Genomic DNA, 23,033 nt, shown 5'->3' with positions numbered 1-23,033 from the left:
GAAGTTAAGGAACAAGACATTTGCTGAGTCAAAAAAGCCAAACACTCTTACAAAAGGAAAGAATTATATTATCAGGAATATAGAAACATATAGTACTAGGATTGCAGTATGTGCATAACTTCCCATTTTATGTGCAACAGAACATCAAATTAAAATTAAGTGGAGGGGTGAATTGGTTTATACAAATGTTGAACCAATGTGACCTTTGATCAAACTGAAATGAACTGCTGTTGAGGTTTGAAAAGGTTTGGTTAACTTTTATTCTCTTGCAGCTTTACACTTCCTGATTCTGGCAGAGATCAGAAACAGAAAGTCTTTTTGCATGGACTTTCTGACTCAGACAGAAGCAGGAAGCCTCATACTCTTGCTAGAGAGTCTGTTATTGCAAGACTTACAACACAGTTTTGAGGAATGGTAAGGTTCATATAGTTCAGATGCAATTTGAATCAGTCTCCAAACTTTTATGGGCTTATCTGACTTGAACTGAATTAAATTTAGATTCCACCCCCATCAACTAATTAAAATGATACTGATGCTATATAAACAGTCAGTTTAAGCAATTAACTGTTTTAACTGAGGCTAATCAGTAAGGTATATAGGGGGTAATGCACAGATTTAGATGCTGATCATTTCAGTGATTATTACGTATTGGAAAAATCATTGCTTTGTAACAGTGCTCCCTGGAGTTCAAGTGATGGCAAAGAGTTAATTTACAATATGAAGCTGTGCATGCAGATGATCATTCAGTCAAGCTAATGTAATAGTCCCAGAGAAACTTTACCTTTCATTATGATTGCTAAATTATTCCCACTTCCAAAAATAATTTTGAAATGGCATTACACTTAAAGATGTAAACACACAAACATACAGAAATACCCAGTTAAGAATCTTAATGAATAATATTTTTCATTTACCTATGTAGATAGTTATACAGGATAACTTTTATAAACTACATCTTCAAAATTAAAACTCTAGTCTCACATTAAGCAGGGGAATTTTCAGAGCATGAGAAATTATTTAGAGAAAGTTTGAAGGGTCAAAACTAGCGCTCATAGGGGAATAGGTGTTAATTACCTCTGGAGTCATTGTTATGACTCCAAAATCATGTTACTTGTTGAAGTCTCTTGAAGGCCCCCAGTGAACTCCTAGAGACAATTCCTGGACCCAATGCAGCCAGAAAACACAGGCTGTGGAGGAGTGGGACACAGGAGCCAGAGTTGATTGAACCTTCTTGTCAGGCCTCAAGGCTGCTGTCCAATGGCTAGAAGTTGAAGCTAGACAAAATTTAGACTAAAAATAAGGCATACACCTTTAAAGTGAGAGTAACTAACCATTGGAACTATTTACCAAATGTGGTGATGGATTTTCAATCATCAACAATTTTTAAATCAAGACTGGATGTTTTATAAACGATCTCCCCAAGGAATTATTTTGGGGAAGTTCTGTGGCCTGTGTTATACAGGAGATCAGACTAGATGACCACAATGGTCCCTTCTCGCCTTGGATCTATGAATCTATAACCCTAAGTACCTTCTGTGCTACATGTGGGAAGGAGGGACCCAAAAAACTTTCTCTCTGCTGGGATGGAAAGCACTCTATAGCGTGCAGAGTTATGGGCCTCTGCATATGATCCTTACACAACAGAAATGTACCAGTAATGCTGGCAGATAGCCATCCCACGCATATATGTGGAGTAAGGTAGGGATTTTCTCTTAAAACGTAACTGCAAAACGTAAGAGCTAAGTCCTATACTTCACATGTGGTCATGAAGGGGAGAGGGTAGGCCTTTGTCAGCCATTCATCCAGCACTAGACGCATCCCGCCATCATAGTGTAAGATGACTCATGGCAGGCTAGCTATAATGTGTTGCCAGGTGTACCTTGATGCTCCCTTACTAACCCATGTTTCTAGTTTGTTAGAGGTCTGGCCACATGCAATAGGGTAGGAGTATGCTTCCCTGAGGCTGTGGTGTGCTGGGCAGCACAGAAACCGGCCCTGGTCTGGAGGCACAGATTTAACCCTTTTGTGTGGGATGGGGGTTACAAAGGCTCCCTATGTTCTCTTCTCAGGTTATCACACACGTGTACCATAGAGCAGGCTTTGAGACACAAGAAAGAGCCCTTCAGAACTTTTTAGGTTTTGAACAACCCAGGGCACTTTAGTGATAGAGAACAAAGAATTAAAAATATCTGATGTTGATTGGAGGTAATCCTAGGCCTCCATTCAAACAGATGGACTATTATTTGGACAATCATTAGTTATCAAGTCTAGACTTGCATATTTAAAATAATTTGACAGCGATGGTGACTGTGAAATTCCCAGGGAGGGAGAGGCTACAAAAACAGAAAACCCAATAATAATGGAGGATTTCAGCTATCCCATATCGACTTTGTACATATCATCTTAGTATGGGATGGAAAAATAAAATTTCTAGACACCATCAATGACTGCTTCTTGGAGCAGCTAGTTCTGGAACCTATAAGGGGAAAGACAAGTTGTGATTTAATTCTAAGTGGAGCACAGAATCTGGTATAAGAGGTGATTATAGCTGAACAGCTCAATAATAGCAACAATAGCGTAATTAAATTTAATATCTTTCGGTGGGGGGGGGGAGGAATATCAAAGAAGCCCACCACAGTAGTATTTAACTTGAAAAAGAGGAACTACACAAAAATGAGGAAGTTAGTTACACAAAAATTAAAAGGAACAAGACTGAAATGCTTGCAAGCTGCATGGAAACTTTTAAAAACACCATAATAGAGGCTCAAACTATAGGTATACTGCAAAATGAAAAAAAAAACAAAACAGCAAAAGGACCAAAAAACTGCCACCAAGGTTAAACAACAGAGTAAAAGAGACAGTTAGAGACAAAAAGACATCTTTTAAAAACTGGAAGTAAAATCCTACTGAGAAAATAGAAAGGAGCATAAATTCTGACAAATTAAATGTAAAAATGAAATCAAGCTGGCCAAAAAAGAATTTGAAGAGCAACTAGCAAAAGGCACAAAAACGAACAGCATTTTTTAAAGTACACCACAAGCAGAAAGCCTGCCAAACAATCAGTGGTGCACTGGACAATCGAGGTGCTAAAGTAGCACTCAGGGAAGACAAGACCATGGCAGAAAAGCTAAATCAATTCTTGCATTGTTTTCGCTGCAGAGGATGTGAAAGAGATTCCCACATCTGAGCCATTTGTTTTGGGTGACAAATCTGAAGAACTGTCCCAGATTGCGGTGTCAAGAGAGGAGGTTTTGGAACAAATTGGTAAATTAAACAGTAATAAGAAACCAGGACCGCATGGTATTCACCCAAGAATTCTGAAGGAACTCAAATATAAAATTGCAGAACTACTAACTGTGATATGTAACCTGTTGTTTAAATCAGCCTCTGTACCAGCTGACTGGCAAATCACGAATGTAATGCCAATTTTTAAAAAAAAGGTTCTAGAGGTAATCCTGGAAATTACAGGCCAGTACACGTAACGTCAATACCAGGCAAATTGGTTGAAACTGTAGTAAAGAACAGAATTATCAGACACATAGATGAATGTGATATGTAGGGGAAAAGTCAACACAGCTTTTGTAAAGGAAAATTATGTCTCACCAATCTGTTAGTTAAAATCTCTTCTTTGGGAGAGGGTGTCAACAAACGTGTGGACAAGGATGAGCCAGTCAATACAGTGTACTTGGACTTTCAGAAATGTGACAAGGTTCAAAGTGGCAGTCAGGAATAAGGGGGAAGATCCTCTCATGGATCAGTAACTGGTTAAAAGATAGGAAACAAAGCATAGGAATAAATGGTCCATTTTCACAGTAGAGAGAGGTAACTAGCAGAGCGCTCTAAGGATCTGTACTGGGACCAGTGCTGTTCAACATATTCATAAATAAGCTGGAAAAAGGGGTAAACAGTGAAGTGGCAAAGTTTTCAGACAATACAAAATTCTCAAGACAGTTAAGTACAAAGCTGACTGGGAAGAGTTATACAGGAATCTCACAAAACTGGATGACTGGGCAACAAAATGGCGGGTGAAATTCAATGTTGATAGGTGCAAAGTAATGCACACTGGAAAATATAATCCCAATTATACACACAAAATGATGGCGTCTAAATTAGCTGTTACCACTCAAGAAAGAGATCTTGGAGTCATCGTGGATAGTTCTCTGAAAACATCTGCTCAATGTGAAGTGGCAGTCAAAAAAGCTAACAGAATGTTAGGAACCATTAGGAAAGGGATAGATAATAAGACAGAAAATATCATAATGCCACTATAAATCCATGGGTTATCCACACCTTAAAGACTGCATGCAGTTCTAGTTGCCCCATCTCGAAAAAGATATATTAGAATTGGAAGAAGTACAGAGAAGGGCAACAAAAATGCTTAGGAGTATGGAACAGCTTCCCTATGAGAAGAGATTGACTTTTCAGTATAGAAAAGAGATGACTAAGGGGGGCTATGACAGAGGTCTATAAAATCATGAATGGGGTGGAGAAAGTGAATAGGGAAATGTTATTTACCCCTTCACATAACAGATGAACCAGGGGTCACCCAATGAAATTAATAGGCAACAGCAGGTTTAAAACAAACAAAAGGAAGTACTTCTTCACACAATGCACAGTCAACCTGTAGAACTCATTGCCAGGGGATGTTGTGAAGGCCAAAAGTATAAGTGGGTTCAAAAAATAATTAGATAAGTTCATGGGGGATAGGTCCATCAATGACTATTAGCCAAGATGGTCAGGGATGCAACCCCATTCTGTGGGTGTCCCTAAACCTCTGACAGCCAAAAGCTGGTACTGGATGACAGGGGATGGATCACTCAATAAATTGCCCTGTTCTGTTTATTCCCTATGAAGCATCTGGCTCTGGCCACTGTTTGAAGGCAGGGTAGTGGGCTAGATGGACCATTGGTCTGACCCAATATGGCCATTCTTACGGTTTTATGAAAATTCTGCCTTCTGCTGCTCCAGGCACCACTTTCAAAGTATGAGGGAGTGGGATTATGCAAAAGCTAATGTAGCTTCAGTAAGAGTTTGATTGTAGGATGGAGGACATTCCTTCCCTAACTCTGTCCTCTCCTCTCCCCATGGAGGCTATCTTCTGCAAGGTTGAAGAGGAGAGATGTGCAGTGGAACTATCCAACTTCTCATTACTGCATAGAAAAGAGAAAGATTTGGATGTGTTTGATCCCTTCTATACACAGGCTGAAGTGAATGTGATGTTGTGAGCCCAAGTGTGGTACTAACAACTAAGTGGACCAGAGTAGTCTCAATATATTGTGTGCACTAGGGTTCAGATCCAAAGCTGGTGAAAATCAGCATAGCTTCCAGCTGAGGATCTATCCCTTTTCTTTTGAGGTGCTAAATTGCTACTTTTTTATGGGGTTGGTGGGGCGGGGGGAGAACAACATTTGAGCCTTGTTACAGTGGACAAAATGACAAAATGTACCAAAGATGATGACACAACATATGGAGAGCACAATTCCTGCGCAGTAAAGCAACTTCTTTAACTACAGTCATAGCTCACAGGGTGTACAGTATTTAATGTCTAGCTGTTACCCAGCACTTTTTGCTCCCAAAGGGAATAGCTGTCCTCCTTCTTGTATTATATGGAGTTTCTGCCAGCCTGATGACTAAGGAGCACGCACATCACCTTGAAATGCAGCACTGTGTCTTGAGTAAGATAAGGCATAAGTGTAAGCAGTGTCAGGATGAGCTCCACCCTGACATCCGGGGGTGAGGTGTGGCAAGTTGTGGAAAAGAACGTCAGGGACCGATCTCATTTGCATAGGCACACCCACCCCACCTAGAATGAGGCCATAGCTGCCCCAATGTACACTTTGGCTGCTGTGGGATCCCCAGTGTCTCTGTTATTGGGGCAGGAAGAATAAATTATTACCCTGATTATGGGAACTGTGCTTGGAATTGTACTTGGCCTTTTGTTATGATGGAGGTACTCACCATCAACTAAGTAGCACTCGCTAGGCAAGGCTCATGGGTTCCAAAACTCTGTGAATTGAGAGAGGCTGGGGACAAGTATTAATACTTGGTGGCATGGGCCCCTTGGTGAGGGCCTTACATGCTAATTGCACTTCCTCCTCTCTCCACTGTGGAATATCAGAGCTAATTTTGATTTCATTAGAAGTCTAGTTACAGGCTGCTGAGCTCACTTTGGGCTAATAGTGCACCAGCACTGAGGCTCCCCTACTACAAGCTGAATTCACCAAAGAGCTGAACTGACTAAGAGCTGAAATCGCTGAGCGTGTGTTAAGTAGTGGGGGAGCCTGAAGATATATTGTGGAGCAGTTTGGGGGACGGCTGGAGTGCCTTGTGGACAGGCTGGTGGAGCAGTTCGTAGGATGGTGGGAGCTGCTGGTGGGCTGCGGAGTGGTTCGTGGGGCGGCTGGCGGAGCGGAGCGAAGGCCTATGGAGCTGTGGGGCAGTCAGCTTCAGATCATGTAAAGTGCCTCTTACCTCCGTCCCATCTCCACCCAGGTTGGGAGGTAAAGCTCCGCAGATAAACTTTCGAACTCTGGGGCTGCCCTGACTAGGGACAGAGACTTTTGGGTCATTGGACTTTTGGGACTTTGGGTGATTTGGGGTTGCTGGACTCAAGAACCAAAGGGAAAGGGGCATGCTCCAATTTGCTTGGGGAGGGTTTTTTTGCTCATGGGTTGTGTTATGAATCCTGTTGGTGGTGTTTCCCCAACATAATGCCACATTATTTCTCTCTGTTATTAAAAGGCTTTTTGCTATAGTCAGACTATGTGCTTGCGAGAGGGGAAGTATTGCCTCTTGGAGGCACCCAGCGGAGGTGGTATATATTTGTCCCAGGTCACTGGGTGGGGGCTTGAGCCGGTTTGCATTGTGTTATTGGAATGGATCCCCTAGATATTGAACCCGGCCCTTGTTGCTGCCAACTCTGATGGGCAGAAGGGTTACATAAGGAAGGGTACATCTGAATCTGAGCTACTAGTAAAAAAAAAAAACCAAACACATTTATATGTGCAGAATGGTATTTTTAATATGTTTTAAAAATATTCTAAAAATATTCAAAGCATTAGATTAAAGGGTAAATCCAAGCAGGAAGGCTTGCTTCCCTGACAGATGCTATATTTAAGAGACTCTGTTGTCAGTGAGCTAGAAGGTCAACCCTTCACATACAACAAGAAGAGAGAACTACTGTGTATTGTATGTGTGTCATACGTTGATCCTATTAGAGTTGGAAAACATACTAGAAAATTGAAGACATATTTCAGAAAGAGATCTGTGAGACAAAACAACCCCAATTTCTTAGAACTGCTTAAGGAATCTGTGCTTTCATTAGCAATTCATTTTGAGCTCCCAGTGGATTAACAAAGCTTTTATTTTTCAAATTCTTAAATATGTTCCAAACCATAAAAGGAACTAAAGTAGATAGCTCTGCAACTTACTGCTTTTCAGGCTCTTGGGCAATAAAATCTCTCTTTTTGAGGGGAGGGGATTCTTGTTTCCATTTGCAAATAGTGTAATATATATTGCGCAAGGCATTCCCCATAATTGCTACCAGGACACTACTCTTTGTAGAGTTCTTATACTTCTCTCATTTCTATATCTTAGCTAGAACCATCTTTTACATCTACTTTCTGTAGCTTTATTTATTTTCTTGAGAGAACTGATGTGTATTTTATTGAAAATTTTTAAAATATAGTATGAAACTCAACAAGGAGTTTGTAAATGAAGGAAGCAATCAGGGTAGTGCTACAAAGTGTGTGTGTGTATGTGTGTGCATGCATAATCACCATCCAGAAACTAAAGAGGTCTAAAATGTGAAACAAAGTATTATTCATAACTCAGCAAACAAGACACTAAAGGAACCAGCCAAGGAAAGCTGTTTTCTCAGTTGAAGCAGAATTTTTTTTTTGGTACCAAAGTCAGAGCTAGCAAAAAATGTTACCAGTGCTTAAACCTTTGAGATAGTCTGTGCAAAAAGGAGCATAAATTTTCCAAACAGACAGGCATAAACACACCAATATTTCCAGATCATTAGTGAGCCTCCTTGAGACTTTGAAGGTTAAAGCCTGCATAGATTGGTCTCTGTCCTTCATTGTCTACACTGCATCACATTAAACAGTGGTATCTAGTGAAGTTAAAATCAAATTAATTCCATTTTCATACACATTACAACCTATTGCACATATGCAGGATCACTTCTGTACAATTATTGGTGCTATTGCTACTCCTGCTACATGCAGAAGCTTTGAATCAGCTCAGAGTATATTAGCTTACCTGATTTACATTGGTTAAAGTAGATGAAAATTGAAGAGGGAGCTTGCCAAGTTTAGTGGGTGTTCTCACAGGTCTTGATGTTAATTGGAGGTATTGTGTTGCATCACCTTGTGAAGATGAGACACAGAAAGAGGAAGAGAATGGGGACCAGAAAAGAAATATATCTGAAAGGAATCCAGACCAGTGATCAGCAAAGCAAAATAGTGTGTATATGTGCAATGGTGCAGTGTATGAAACTGTACAAGGGGACATCTGAAGCGCCCCTGCCGTTTTCCTATAAAAGCCATCATTTAGACTTCTCCAAGATGAAGGCTTGGTCTACCTACTGACATAAAGGCTAGGAGTCCCAGAAGCTCCTCAGGCAGGCACCAGTTCCTGTGGCTTCTCCTACTTCAGATTCCCCTTCCTAGTGAATCTTCCCCATGCCAGCCAGAGCAGAGGCGGTGATCTGGAGGAGCAAACTCCCTCATGCTAGAAAGATGGAGCTAGAGAACTCTCTATCTGCTTTTTGGTAAAGAAAGAGGAGCTGAGCTCTACTTTATCTCCTGTCACAGTATATTGACTTCAGTCTATTTTGTTGTAAAATAGTATTCCTTTTAGTATTGGCACCTCTCTGATGCACTAAGATTTTGTAATGAATGTCTATATGATAGAAAAAGAGAGACAAATACAATAAAAAGATATACTACCTAAGCACAGTCAGGACTCTTACTCTAACATTGTTCATCTGCAATACAAATATTTGCAGTGAAAGTAAATAGCTGTGCTATTAGTTTGTTGTAATAGCAACATAAGTGTTCAAAATAATCCTATTTTTCTTTCTTGATGTTTCAACCATAAAGCCTACATGTGTGTTGTAGTCAAGAAGTTTTGAATATCTATCCTAAGCGATAAATACTGTAACATTTTATCACATTTTATTTCCAAAAAGCGCCTTATTTAAAAGAAACAATCATTTAAACTATCAATTTGTTTTCAAAGAGGCGAAAGACAAATTACTAACAGACTAAAAAGTAAGGTTGACTTCACTTGAGACTGTAGAACACCGTAACGTGCTCAATCTTGCCTGCCCTCATAAGGAAGAGATAATGCTCACTTTAAACTTGTGAGCCATCCCACTGAAATTAGTGAGACTACTCACATGTTTGAAGAACAGCAGTGTATATTTGTATATGTAAAAGACACAATATCCACTGCTTGCTGAGCTGACATCAGTCTCCATGCCAAATAGCCCAAGTGGGCTGTATTCTACCATGTTTCAGTGCTGTTTTCCTTTTCAAATTATTTGTACTGTGTGATTGCCTCAAAGGGACATAGCTTAGAGGAGAATGGGGCATTTTACGTCAGTGCATAAGTCCATCAAATATTTCACCCTGAAAATGCATATCTGTACCAGATTTTGGCAACACAAGTTACAACTTTCCTTTGCAAGGAATATGGTTGCCTACAGACTCCTTCCATCCGTGTACTCAGTGAGGAGCTACATTGGCTGTTTGTAAAATAAAATCACTTTTACCTCATCCAAGTAGTAAGCAGATAGCTGTTTACTCATTTGGTTTTTGGAACATCAAAGAAAATAGTTAGTTACATTAGTATAAAATGGAATGCTTTTAAAATACATTCTTCTAGGGAAAGCACTCAGTCATTTTTCCCCGAGATGTTAGCTTGGTCCATAGAAAGAGACTGTACTTGACCTTAATTTGTAACAGAATATTGATCATGCTGCAAGAGCCTCACTTCATTGCAGTAGCTCTTATTACAACAGATCATATTTGTTATGGTTTGTAATGACTGGGTAAAGATGAGATTGTGCTTTCATGGACTCTTTTCCAAACTCTTTGTTAGTCATGGCTTAATCAATTCCTGTTTGGCTTCCACCTTTGGCTGCAGACTTTTACTAGAGTCCTGTGATACTCACAGCATTACTGAAAGGTTATTAGGCCAAAGTAGAAAATGTTGAATTTTGTTTGCCATTCACTTTGGGAGTCTAATTCCCCTTTTATTCATATCACTAACTTCTTTTGTAGTATCATCAGCTTTCTGGCTAGCAGAGTAAATTGGAAGAAATACAAACCGAGCTTTTGACCTGCAGAAAGTTATGTATTGTAACTTTCAAAAAACAGGCACAAAACCACCGCTATGCTTGTTAAGCATCTACAAACCCATTGGTTGCCACCACAGAGATGACAAAATGAAGGATATATTAAATGAGATTCAGATGACAGAAATGAGACACTTTAATTTAGCCTAATCTCCCATAATGTGAGAGACTGGGGCCCTTTCTTGAACTAGTGAAATGTATAATACTATTAAGAGAATTGGCAAGGTAATATCAGCTCAGAGTTGCCAACTAAAGCCTACACATTTTCATTTCAACATAAGAATCTAATGAATGATATAGATAAGGAAACATTTCACTCAGTTTGCAGGAACAAAGTCTAGGTTGTATGAAGTCATAAAATATTATTGCAGGTACTTAGTTATTTGATTTGCAGGCTCTTGTAGTAGAAAAGTCGGATTCCTGTACTTACAGAGTACATGACCCTTGAGATGCATTCACGTTCAATGAGTTAAGTACTACTAAACATCTCCAATAGTTACTAACAAATATAACAAGAACAAAATGAAATCCATTCTTCTGCAGAATTCTGGCTCTCTGCCCTTTTATATAACTCTGCCATTTCCCTGCTTTCCTTAGAGGTCAGAGTTCAGTATGTTAACAAGGAGGCTGCAAACAGTATTTGTGTGCTCCTTTAAAGATGTATCAGAAATACTTCAAGAACAGATTTGTTATTCCAGTTGCTCTGGTAAAACACATGTGCTACAATTTAAAGGCTCATGACTCAAATCTTATCAACTGTATCTGCCTTTCATGTGGGATGGAAATAGACATTTTGCCCTATAAATGATTGAGATATGTGAGAGCATTTAAGATTTCTGGAATTTTTACCCAAAATAATCTCAAATACTAGTAGCCTGAGATTTTAAAGCTTTTCTGAAATTAATGACATTAAAGTAAATCAAGAAAAGTTCAGGTTTCAGAGTAACAGCCGTGTTAGTCTGTATTCACAAAAAGAAAAGGAGTACTTGTGGCACCTTAGCGACTAACCGATTTATTTGAGCATGAGCTTTCGTGAGCTACAGCTCACTTCATCGGATGCATACTGTGGAAACTGCAGAAGACAGTATATACGCAGAGATCATGAAACAATACCTCCTCCCACCCCACTCTCCTGCTAGTAATAGCTTATCTAAAGTGATCACTCTCCTTACAATGTGTATGATAATCAAGTTGGGCCATTTCCAGCACAAATCCAGGTTTTCTCACCCTCCGCCCCCCCACACACAAACTCACTCTCCTGCTGGTAACAGCCCATCCAAAGTGACCACTCTCTTTACAATGTGTATGATAATCAAGGTGGGCCATTTCCAGCACAAATCCAGGTTTTCTCATACACACACCCCCCTTTTCCAAAAACCACACACACAAACTCACTCTCCTGCTGGTAATAGCTTATCCAAAGTGACCACTCTCCTTACAATGTGTATGAAAATCAAGGTGGGCCATTTCCAGCACAAATCCAGGTTTTCTCACACCCCCCACCGCCCAAAACACACACACACAAACTCACTCTCCTGCTGGTAATAGTTCAGATCTTCAGCATTTTTAGGAATGCAAATAAATAACTGGCTACAATATTATATAATCCTATTTCTATTTCAGATAACCCAAGATTTCAGAACGTGGCTGCCTAAAACTGGTACCAAGGCCAAGATGTTCAAAAGTGACTAGCAATTTGGGAACCATTTTTACATGCCCAATTTGAGATTTTAAGGGGGGCCTGATTATCAGAAAGTGATGCACACACATCCTCTGAAAATCCCTTTATGATATGTCAAGTTGGGCACCCAAAAAGTGAAGCATCCAAAATCACTAGTCACTTTTGAAAATCTTGGTCCTAGATCTTTTGTTAGAAACCTAAAGGAATGGCCTGTTTTTCAGAAATGCTGAGAAATAATGTGACGTAGAATATGAAGATGCTGCATCAGTTGCAACCAACTGACAAAAAACTGTGGTAGGTGAGTAACAGTCAGTCCAATGAAGAACCTCTGAGTGATGCTGGATTGGACAATAATCCCTCGCAGATTCAAATACTGAGGGTGGTGGGAGACAGACCAAGAGAGAGACTGAGGGTCAAGCTGTTGTTAATCTTCATTTGCAAAGCTCAGTGGATTTCTATTCAAACTGTTTGGCATAATGGGTGGGAAAGATGCTAAAGAGTCCTTCACCCTGCCATCAGTGGGCTAAGAGTATTTGGTGTGGATGAATGAATATAGAAAAGAAGCAATTATCTTGCAACGGCTGGTCCAATGAACTTTCCAAAAATATAAACATAATGAATTGCAAGTGCAAAAAAATAACAAATATTTTCCAAGAAACAAATCTGTTAATTTGGCTGTGTTCACCCACCAACACACTCTCTCTCTCTTAGACACAGTCACATTCTCACACTCACAAACATATGCTCTCTCTCGCACATATATAGACACTCACAATCTACAAATGTGTAATTATACATTATTGATAACTAAACTCTCCTTTAGATCAATTACTGACTGCTCATATGTATAGCTTTATTCACGTGCATAAACATTTATAAGATCAGGACCTTAGTTATTGAATCAAATCAGATACAAGATAATTACTGGAGTTGTAAAGAATCTTATAATGGAGAAAAAAAAATTCTAAGCAGAGATTACAGAAAAGCCTCATCTGCACAAAATAATAGCTAATAACATTTTTTTAAATGTTAATGAATAAAAGTGGTTAGGATATTAATGATCTGGCCTTTCATTTCACAGGTCATTTAATTATGGGTCAGGGGGGTAATTGCCCCATTTTTTGTAGGCCTTTAATGCTTGCAAGTTAATACTTGACTTGGAATAGTCCAACAGGTGCTTTTTGCTTAGCTATGGAACTTTGATATTTAGTAGGATTTTATGAAAATTGCTGTGCATGCATAACAGCTGTTTTTCAGTTAAATATCCTCATAGAAGTTTCTCTGGCTCCCGTTATAATAATCCTCATTTCATTATAACAATTAAAACGGTTGGCTGCTAAGAATATCTTATAAAATAATAATAATGCAAAAGTCTTTTCAGCCATAGATGTCAAAGCACTTTACAAAGAACATAAATATGATCCTCATTTTACCAATCGGAAAACTGAGGAACAGAGAAGTAAAATGACAGGCTGGTGACAGAGCTGGGAACATTACTCAGGTCTCCTGAGTCATAGGGCAGTGCCTTATCCACTGGACCACACTTTTTCCGAAAATAGAGAGAAATCAGTGTAATTTAGCTGTTTTTCATGCAGTGTCAGTTATCTACCTGCACTAAGGACTAAGGCCAGACCTTAGGCCAGACAAAGGTACTTGGATGCCTGAAGATGCATTTAGTCACCTAATAGGAGTTTTAAAAATGCCTATGTGCCTAACTCCCACAGTTTGGCATGTAGGTGCTTTTAGCACTTTTTCAAGCACTAAATACCTTTGAAAACCTGGTCCTAAGGCTCTCATCCTAGTCTCATTGAAATCAAAGGCAAAACTATCATTGACTTCAGTAGGAGCAAATGAGGCTCTGAGGTTCTATATGTACAATGTGCTGAGTACCCTCAAGCTCTGTTGACTTCTATGGCACTTGGTATTTCACAAGATTGAACCCCAAGGTCACCATTTCCAGAAGTGACCGCTGACTTTGAGTGTTGTGCTTTGGACACATTGGAGTTGATTTTCAGTACTGAAATTTTTGGGAGTGCAGGAACTCAGCTCTGTAAATCAAGGCTAAAATGTCCCCAGTTATGGATCCATTACATGCTTCTGCGCACTTAAACCACTAGTCTCATTGACTTCAATAGGATGAGTAAATAAGTGTTCACTAGGGTGAGTAAGGACTCCTCACTTGGTCCAGTTTTACTGGGTACTTCTGAACATTTGGCTCGTAAGTATCAGCAATTTTTCATTTTGCATGGGGAAGTAGAGTTTAAGGTTATGTACTAAAGTATATATCTGAATAAAATGGTTGAGGTATAATTCTCTAAAAAATTAGGTTTGTAACAAAACTGTAATTGTTCCTTTACTAAAATAGCTAGAACAAGGAAATAATGAACACCAGGGAATAAGGAGTTACAGAAGAAATCTCAAAAACAGAACAATTTGTTTTTCTTTACTACATTAATCTGTTTGGAGATATGTATCTGTAGTGCTCACATGAAAAAGTCTGGCTGGGGCTGCTTGCTGCTCCTGGCATCATTAGTTACAGGTCTGCCAAGGTTTTACTTAAGGGCTAAATGTTTTTCAATAGAGTTATCCTCTCTCCATATAGAGTGGACAAATAGGGTGAGGTGGGAAGGGGAGGCTTTATTTTTTTCTGTGGATGGACCATTCAAATCTTGTTACAAGCCTGAAAATCAGTGGTTGGATTCTCTAATGTGCAGCCTAAGCAGCAAAATGGCTGAAAACATTAATCTTCCTTTTCACTGGCTTACTGGCAAGGCTGTGTAACAAATGATTCTAATAACATTTTGTACCTGTGGCTTGTAACTCCTATCCTCTGGAAGAAATGGTTACGATGCTAATCTGGGAGAGGAAACTCAGGTAGGAGTGGTTTGCATACCTGAAGATATATTACTCAAAGTTCATTTTGAATTTTTAATGATTGTGGGTTTTTTACGTAATTGGTCAGGCAGTACCAAATGCCAAGCTGAGGAAGAATATTAAAGATGACCGTATGCCTGTACCATCAAGACTCAATTTGGTTGTTTCAAGTCCAGAATTTAGGTTTAATATATTTACCCTCACAGTGTAAGGTCCGAGTCCTGAAAACACTTATGCTTTTGTTTAACTTTAAGCAAGCAACTAATCTCTCTGACTCTAGCCTGGACTACTCACTTGTTTAAAGTTAGGAAGCAACTAACTTTGCTTCCTAACTTTGAGTGTTTGCAGGATCAGGGACTAAAAGACTAAATAACCTGTTGCAAAAATACATTGTGGTCAGAAGATGGGAGAAATTAATAATGTATTACAATAATTGCCTTTGTGCATTAACTTGCTTTTGTGTTGTATACACATTTTGGATATAGACAAATATGTGTCACATTTGTCATGGTGTACAACATGGTATAATTTTGTGTTGACAATATTTCTCAGGGTGACTGGCAAATTATGTTGTTCATTAAACTATGATTAACCCACTGCTTGATCACTCTATCTACTTTTTGTTTATTAGTACACTGTTCTAACTGTACTGGTCAGATTCTGAAACACTCATTCGTGTTGAGTAAGACCTTGCTCTGCAAGTAGCCCAAAAGCAACAAACAGGGCAACATGTGATGTAAGGTGCTATTCAGACTCCTGTGTTAGTGATGATCACAGTGTGTGTTTAATGGCCTGCTTTCTTTGGGGGAAGGTGGAAATACTGTAGAAGGGGAGGTGTCTAAGTGAGTCACTGCATCAGACAGGGTCAGATGGCTACCTGTACCATAATGTGCCATTCTTTTCTCTTGCCACCCTCCCTTTCTTTTTGGAAATAGCCCTTAATCATACATGTACAGCATGTACCAGTATTATCCACTTTGATTTACACTTTGGATGCAGTTAATGGACAGGATTGATTGTCCATGAATGAACTGGTTTCCTGGCTCTAATCTAATATAGACATCCTTATAGATTAATTGGGGAGAGTCCTGAGGGACTAGGGTGGGAAGGGACATACATTGTGTCAAAGCTGCGGTTCAAGGTGAACAGTGCTGCACTGTAATGTACTTAGCAAGTGATAATGGAAACCACAGGAAACCATAAGAGAGCAGATGGGGACAGACATATGCCTGGGGAATTGTTGGGAGGGTTGGAGCAGGGAGGCTGAACATTTTGAATTTGGAGAGTGTGGGTGGCCGGAGGGTGTGCCGGCGGAGGAGGGGTGGGGGTATTTCTTGATCTCAAACATCTTCTTTCCCTCCCCCCAGATCATGTTGCTACAGCTCGGGAGGGTCCCGCGGAGCAGCAGGGGGAGGGCGCCAGTCGCAGGCAGGGAGGGTAACATTTGACTGACGGACGTAATCCTCCCCCGCAGCGGAGAGCTTTTGATCCGCCGGATGGGGGCGCTGGCGGCGGGGTTCCCGAGCCGAGCGTTGCTTGGCCGTGCGAGCGGCCGTCCCCCCCCCCCCCCGCCCCAGGAGATTTTCCCCGGGTGAGGGCGCTCGGGGTTACCGGCTCGTCACCGGCTCCCGGGGCCGGCGCGGCACGCTGAGCTGGGGAGGCAGCGGGCGAGGGAAGCAGCCACGCGAATCTCTCTGTATCCGGCTTCGGGCAGAGGCGGCGACCATAGCGCGGAGGGAGCGGGAAGGGAGGGGAAGCGGCGGGAGGTGCCGCCTGCGCCCGGGCTGTGGAGGTGTGTGTGTCTGCTGGGGACAGGGGTGGGGGGCTGCAGGGGGTGGGGGGCTGCTTGGGGCCGGGCACACGAGCGGGGTGCGTGGCTGGGATCAGCAGGGGGCGAAGAGGGGAGGCAGTTGGCGGCCCCGCCTCTGGTGCCCTCCCCCGGGGAGGTGGGCAGGGTAACGGTTCCAGGGTGGCTGCGCTGGGGCGCCGCGAACTAACGTGTGAAACGTTCAGGGGGCCGGGGGGGGGGCAGAGGAGGTGGGTCTGCTCTTCTTTAATAGTGTGTGTGTGTGTGTGTGGGGGGGGGTTCCTCTGGCTCCTGATTTGATCTGGACTCACTCTTTGTGTCGGGTCTTTTTTTGTCGTGTGAGGGACACGCTTTACTGCTAAGCCCGCCCCTCGGCCAGGTCTATATTGTTTTGGCTTTTAGTTTCCCCCTGTAAGTTTGTGTGTCCCCCTTGTGGAAGCACCGATTTTCCCCCCATGTAATGTAGCAGCCTGACTGCTGTAGTTCCTCCAAAAATATTAAGTAGTGAGTAATAGCAGAGGCAGGGTTTATTTCCCCCCCCCCCGGTCCCCCAGCTGTACTTCGCATCGATTTTTGTCCCCATGCACCTCCTGTGGTGTGTGGCACCTTTCCACCCTCCATTGCTGTGTGTGTTGTGTTGTCTTTCAGGCAGATCTCATGCAGCCTCCCTCTCCCTGTAGTGCGTGTGGTGTGTTGTATCTGTCTCCCCCCCCCCCCGCGCCCTCCCCGCCCCTTTAGGCTCATGTGAAGCGAGAGACTGTCACGTTTCATTTTTTTCCTTTCCCAGGTGCTGAAAAGGAGGGCTGCAGCAGCTCCCAGCAGCAGGCTCGAGGAGATTTCCCCCTCACCCCTACGGGAGCGTTACAATTTCAGCTGCCAAATCTGTGGAGGAGAGAGACTTTCGCACAACCGCCCCCCCTCCCAATCTTAAATATACAAAAAGCGGAAGAGGAGCCAGCAGCAGGGGAAGGGGGTGGAGGGGAACGGCAATATTGTTGCAGCTATAGTGGCCGAGGCTGATGGCGGAGTTTGGCAGCAGGGGTGCTGCTACTGGTAGCACCAGGGGCGGGGGGCTTCCCTCGTCCCCGGGTCCTGTCCAGGGGCAGGTGGCTTTCAAGGCAGGAGATGGGGAAGGCGGAGGAGACGACGGCGGCGGCGGCAGATCCTATGTTGACAGTGCAGGCGGCGGGGTCTCCAATGGGGACTGCGCTCTGGTCGGAGAGGAGACGGGATCAGCCCAGCCCGGCGGCAAGAGAGGATGTTCCACTGTGCAACAGAGGGAAAGCAAATCCGGCATCCCCCGGAGGAGCAGTATCATCAAGGTAAGAGGGCTTGCCCCGCCCCACCGCAGGGATTTCTTCTTGCTTGGGCGGGAAGAGATGGGGGGGGGGGGGTTGTCTGGGTCACATAGTCCAGTCTCCGCTGAAAGGATGTGTTGAATTTGGCGGGGGTGACTTGATCTGCCATTGTACATAGTGGACAATTGGGGCGGGGGAGCCTTATGCACAGGGTATTATTGATCTTGGAGGGCTCCTAGCCCAGAGCAGGTGGAAGGGAAGGCAGAGCCTGGTTGGCTACTAGCAAGGCAACAAATATGAACATCACTGAAAGCCGTGAATGACAGGATCCCTGCTTATTATCTGTGATGATGGGTGCACCTGTGCAGAGAAAATTTTGTGGCTCCATTGGGGAGGTTAGAGGGAGACACACACATAGGTGATGGGAAAATCAGGCGTTAACTGGACTGGGGGTCGGAGAAGGCAAAATATGAAGGCTTCCTCCTTAAAGGGATCAGTGCATCTAGTAATAGATTATGTTGTACTTTACTTAGCAGCAACCTTTTGGCTACTGTTACCTGTATGTAGATTTCAGCTGCTAATGTTTAACATGAACAGACAAGGGCAGGTTTTACATTATGTAACTCATTGGAGGAAGGGATGCAAGATTTCTGACAATAACCATTTATGTAAGTACAGATATTCCCTTTCCTTAAACCCCAGGCCCTTAAGAGGTGACAATTTGTCTTGGGTTAATTATCTTTCATAGCTCCAGCAGATAGGCCTAAAGAGCTTTAAAAAAATCTTACAAAAAGAAAGCAAGTTTTTTAAATTAAAAGTACATTAGAGGTGAGTTTCACAGACCGATATAAATAACTCTTTTTTGTCTTCCTGTTACATTATTGCATGTGTCCAAAAATGTGTGTGCTGAAATGAGAATATGTATTTTTGCTAGATGGACAATAGTGAGGTATATCAGGAAAAGTTAGCCCAGTGGTGTGTATCAAGTTGTGCTGTATGAGACTGCAGGACCTTGGTTTGAGAGCCAAGGAGAGGACAAGGACAGCCAGTGGTGGAACACGGTTGACAGCAGTGTACCCACCCTTCCTGTCAGAGTGATGATGCTGGGTGTGGTGGAACAATAAACAAGAGGCAGTTGAACATTGTGTTTGCATAATTTAATATCCATAAGATATTACTCTTTAATATTCATTAGACCTGCCAAAAATCTTTTGATACAAGATCAGTGTTAATTTCTACCCTTGTTGTCATCCTCTCTGGTAGTCCAAAAAAAGATAGTGCTGTGTGCTCTATGTAACACGTGGTTGTGATATTAATTTTCAGTGTATCCTCTTTTATACAGCAAGCTTATATGTTTGTAAGGTCTAAACAAGTATACAAAGTTTCAAGGTACAATATAATAAAACTAAAGAGTACAAATGTGGAAATATTAAAGTGATCTTTTCACGTATAGTATTGTCTCTTAAACACACACATCATCTTTAACTCTAAAGGTCTTCTATTTCTCTAGAAATTTCTTAAGCAATGATGTCTGAAAGTTGCTAATTAATAATTCTCAATTTTATAAATTTGAACACTGATTAATATTTTACTTTGTAGTTTAGATAAGTAGGATGAAAAATTCCAGTGAACACCAATAATTTTTTAAATCATTTTGGCCATATTTCTTTTAGACTTGGGTACCTTAAATTAGGTACCTAACTGAAAATGGCTTGACTTCCAGAATTGCTGAGTGCCCTTCCTCCCATTGACTTCTATAGAATTCAAAGATGCTTTGAAAATCCTGTAGATGCTTACCTTTAGGAGCCAGTCTGACAATTTAAGTAGCAATATTTAGTTTTATCTTAACATTCCACATCTGACACTTGGGCACCTAGTACTACATAGCATAAATCAAGATACACATCTTTTCACTGTCAGAATCTAGTTTATAAAACTTTTTTTTGGAATTTAAGTGGTTTATTTTTATATGATGGGCTAAACTCTACCCTTTCCAATGAAAATGGGTGTTAATATGAAATCTCATCGAAACTCCTGTGTGCTACAAGAAGTGCAGTTTTCTTACCCTTTACAATCTGTTTGAATCACGGAACTATGTTAGTGGATCCGGCGGGTAGTGAAGACATACCCTAAGAATGCTAGTAGTAATTAGATGTAAACTGATGTAACACCTGGTCAGTGTTTCAAGACACCTTGTTTTGCATGCTAAATATTGTCTGGGCTCCTGAGTTATAAACAACAAATTGTTTGCAGTGTTGTTGTAGCTGTGTTGGTCCCAGAATATGAGAGAGACAACAGCAAATTTATATTAAAACAATAGTCTCAGTTAATATTATATTCTTTGGAAGTGCACGTGTATAGGAAAATCAGGATCCCAAAAAATATTTTACTCCAAAAGACTGCATGGTAGTGATTTACAATCCTTTCTTTGAACCTTCATTGGTAATAGGTAGGCACACAAGTGCACCCCACTTCCATTAATCCCATATCTCTGAACTGTTTTTGCATTTTCTTATCTTCCATCTTTCCCGTTTGTTTTGTGTTTTTCCACCTTTCTGTATTTAATAATTTTTTGCTCTTGGTTTTTCTTTTTGTACCCATTTCATTTGTTGGCTCTTCTTTCTCCCTCATGGGATAGCTGTTTGCTTCTTGGGTCTGAAGTATTCATAGAAGCTTGATGTGCTCAAGTGGCTGAGCTAAGGTTTACAGAAAAACAGAAGATGACCTTGAAGTGAGGGCTGCTGCTTGAGCTTCCAGCCCTGAGCATGGGAGTGGTACCCATGGCCAAGTGTATTAAAGGATGGTGCGGGAACAAGTAAAGATGGATTGCGTTCAGTGAAGTGTGCTGCTTTACTTGCATATATTGGAGCAGATATGGGCCTTGAGTGGATCGGTGTTCATGAAGCTATTCTCTCCTCTACTGTTCCTTTCCTCTGTACTGTGCCATCTTCCCAGAGTGGGAAATGTTATACTAGGGATTATTCCAGGAAATGTCACTGTACCTTGTTTGTGTGTCTTGCAGGAGTGTCCTGTAGTTTAGATATCCAACTCCTGAACTTCAGTGGTTTACTAGTGCATGATGGGAGAATGAAAAATGTTAGCAGTATTCCAGAATACTCAGCTTGGTATTACTACTAGCTAAGGTTTCCTATATAATTGCCTTTAATATAAGAATTCCTTAGTACAGTATAAAATTCCTATTCCTGTTGCAGGTGAAGTTGCCCTCGCTCTATGATCTTTTCCCTTTCATTACTTTAATCTACAGCTGGCTAATTTTTATAGCTCAATAGGCTTGTAACTAGGCAGTTGGAATGTAGCTCCCTCAATCAAGCTGCTCCTGGGCCAGACTTTTTCAGGTTTCTGCCTTTCTCCTAGCCGGTATATGGTGTCTCATGGATCAGGATTGTCAGATAATACAAGTAAATCTCTCGCCTGAAGACCTAGAAGCTGCTTCATAATTTTCTGAGGTTCCCTATGTGGGTCTGTCTGTCTGTACTCTTATTTCCAGTAAACCCAGTAAGCTATGGGAAAGGATGAACAGCAGGAGTATTATTTCTGTTCATGTGCCTTCTCTTCCCCTTCAGTTCAATGATAGGGCATAATTCCTATCACTAAATTATAAAAGTGGCAATGAGCATATAACTTTTTTGTTAAACTCTCCATGAAGTTGTATTTATAGCCCACAGGAGTTTCAACATGTTGCATATGTCAGTGATGTGAAAGGCATGTCACTACTTGCTAGCAATGAAGTGACCAGGACACCTCAACATCATTGTTAATTTGTGGTGTGCCTCTCAATTGACAAGACATGCCTTGCTTCTTTCCTGAGATACATGCTACAAAATGATTTAACTTCCTCTCATAATTTGTTAAACATTTATTTATTTTTAACTTGTTTCAATCTATAAGAAGTACTTAATCAGAACATTGAGACGTGCAATATTTTAAAAAACAAACAGCTTTACTAATTGGCACAAAGGTAGCAAGACAGCAGTTAAAGAGAAGCTCTGTGTATCTCTGCCAGGGTCTCTAAACATATTAACAAAATAGTGTGCTGAGTGGCATCAGTCTGTTGATGGATTTAAAAGAATCAGCATGGATACTTTTTTCTCAACTGCCAGGATGAGGAGAAGGTCCAACAAGTACACAAAAAGAAAAGGAGTACTTGTGGCACCTTAGAGACTAACCAATTTATTTGAGCATGAGCTTTCGTGAGCTACAGCTCACTTCATCAGATGCATACCGTGGAAACTGCAGCAGACTTTATATATACACAGAGAATATGAAACAATACCTCCTCCCACCCCACTGTCCTGCTGGTAATAGCTTATCTAAAGTAATCGTCAGGTTAGGCCATTTCCAGCACAAATCCAGGTTTTCTCACCCTCCACCCCCCCACACAAATTCACTCTCCTGCTGGTGATAGCCCATCCAAAGTGACAACTCTTTACACAATGTGCATGATAATGAAGTTAGGCCATTTCCTGCACAAATCCAGGTTCTCTCACTCCCTCACCCCCCTCCAAAAACCCACCCCCATACACACACAGACTCACTCTCCTGCTGGTAATAGCTCGTCCAAACTGATCACTCTCCAAGTTTAAATCCAAGTTAAACCAGAACATCTGGGGGGGGGGGGTAGGAAAAAACAAGAGGAAATAGGCTACCTTGCATAATGACTTAGCCACTCCCAGTCTCTATTTAAGCCTGAATTAATAGTATCCAATTTGCAAATGAATTCCAATTCAGCAGTTTCTCGCTGGAGTCTGGATTTGAAGTTTTTTTGTTTTAAGATAGCGACCTTCATGTCTGTGATTGCGTGACCAGAGAGATTGAAGTGTTCTCCGACTGGTTTATGAATGTTATAATTCTTGACATCTGATTTGTGTCCATTTATTCTTTTACATAGAGACTGTCCAGTTTGACCAATGTACATGGCAGAGGGGCATTGCTGGCACATGATGGCATAAATCACATTGGTGGATGTGCAGGTGAACGAGCCTCTGA

The 23,033-nt window shown here is 41.4% G+C and overlaps 1 protein-coding gene across 1 annotated transcript in view; it reads left to right on the top strand.

Annotated features, from left to right (window-relative positions):
* The first annotated feature begins 17,528 nt into the window (after nt 1-17,528).
* Nucleotides 17,529-23,033, top strand: part of PLCL2 (phospholipase C like 2) — a 185,163-nt gene continuing 179,658 nt past the window's right edge. The window contains exon 1 of the mRNA XM_077811295.1: nt 17,529-18,050. Coding sequence (XP_077667421.1) covers nt 17,748-18,050 — 303 coding nt within the window. The 5' untranslated portion in view covers nt 17,529-17,747. The remainder of the gene's footprint in view (nt 18,051-23,033) is intronic.

The sequence above is a fragment of the Eretmochelys imbricata genome, chromosome 2, assembly GCF_965152235.1.
Source record: "Eretmochelys imbricata isolate rEreImb1 chromosome 2, rEreImb1.hap1, whole genome shotgun sequence".
NCBI lineage: Eukaryota > Metazoa > Chordata > Testudines > Cheloniidae > Eretmochelys > Eretmochelys imbricata.
The sequence above is the reverse complement of the archived record's forward strand: the minus strand, read 5'-3'. Positions and strand labels throughout refer to the sequence as shown.